Here is a 1,447-nt window from a genome sequence, read left to right on the forward strand (position 1 = left end):
CAGGCTTTAGTCTAATAAGTACACAACACCTAGTTTTAAAAAATAAATGAAGGAATAGATAAAAGTAGAGGGCTATGTGAGTAGGTAAGCAGTGAGCAGAGGCATTCAGTGCAGCAGCAAGCCAACAGCAAACCTTGAAAAAGCCCAGCCAGGCTCACAGACACCTAGTGTCAGTGGATTATCACCACCATTTCTCCTCTTGTGTTGCCCTTGTGTTCTTATTTGTGTATGATACCTGAAATCACAACTCTTCTGCCCAAGATGTCAACTACTTTCATGGAGCTTCTACAGAGGGTACTAATATCAGCTGATGCAACCCTGGTACTATGTGATTCATCATCAACACAGTAGCTGCTCTAGGCATAACATGGATGACAAAGGGTTAGAGAGACTGGAAACATTTGTGGAGGTCACCTGCCTAGAGTGGCATGAATGGCTAATGAAGATAAGTGTGTGGGTGTGTGTATACATAGATGAATGGGTGTGGGACATTACAGATGTGAGTGAGTGTACATATGTACTGACATGCCTCTGTTCAAGTCTTCAGTATTTCAATTTAATATTTCAAACACAATAGTTTTAGTTTCTTTGATACTCACACAGATATACGTTGGTATCCTCCCCGTCCACATCTATAAACATTAAAACAATTGAAGTAGTGGCAGTCATATCTGGTCTTACTCGCATCTGGGGTACCTTCACCTCCAACTACTAATTCCTGCCAGTGATTTGATGCCTCCAAATTCAATCGTCCATCATGAATTATAGGAGATAATCCCAAACTCAAGAGCTGTAAATAAAAATGTGAAATATTATTTGTCCTTTATATTTAATGTAACAAATGTATTCCAGTATCATTATGATCTGTTGGCAAGTTCAATACAAATATGTCATAATGGGCTTACCTGCAAAGTTCCAATGAGAGAAAAAGCCACTGTTATTACAATGACTACAGATATGACAAAATTCCGGTACTTCCAACGACTGACTAAAAGGTCCATTGATTTCTGGAAAAGTAATACAATCTTTCAAATATTACAAACTCATATATAAAAACTTAAAGAATATCAGCATTAAATGTATCTTTTTAATTGTGCTGGGTGTCCCTTCTCAACATCCCCAGCCATAACCAAACCAGTACATCACATGCCAACATAGTATGGGCTTGATATATGTCAAATTGTGCAGAAAAAGTGTGAATTCTCAAACACTGTTTTAGATTGATGGTGTGAGGGGAGCATCCCCTCAAGCTAGGGGTACAGAGACTGCTAGAGTCAATTATCGCACACCCTCTCTAAAAAAAAAAAAAAATTGTGTGTTAATCAAATCTTTATTAAAAGATGATGATGACCCTACCATAAACATGGTGCAACTTTCCCCTGCTGTCTTCTAACTGTGGCTCAATGAGGATTAGCAACAGTGTGCTGCTCAATCTAAAATATCTATG

General features: G+C 38.3%; 1 protein-coding gene across 1 annotated transcript in view; it reads right to left on the reverse strand.

The window, feature by feature from the left end:
• Positions 1-574: 574 nt before the first annotated feature.
• Positions 575-1,447, reverse strand: part of LOC119592443 — a 12,016-nt gene continuing 11,143 nt past the window's right edge. Inside the window, exons 3-4 of the mRNA XM_037941264.1 lie at positions 906-1,007; positions 575-790 (exon numbers count right to left, since the gene is read on the reverse strand). Coding sequence (XP_037797192.1) covers positions 596-790; positions 906-1,007 — 297 coding nt within the window. The 3' untranslated portion in view covers positions 575-595. The remainder of the gene's footprint in view (positions 791-905; positions 1,008-1,447) is intronic.

The sequence above is a fragment of the Penaeus monodon genome, chromosome 30 (assembly GCF_015228065.2).
Source record: "Penaeus monodon isolate SGIC_2016 chromosome 30, NSTDA_Pmon_1, whole genome shotgun sequence".
NCBI classification, from domain to species: Eukaryota; Metazoa; Arthropoda; class Malacostraca; order Decapoda; family Penaeidae; genus Penaeus; species Penaeus monodon.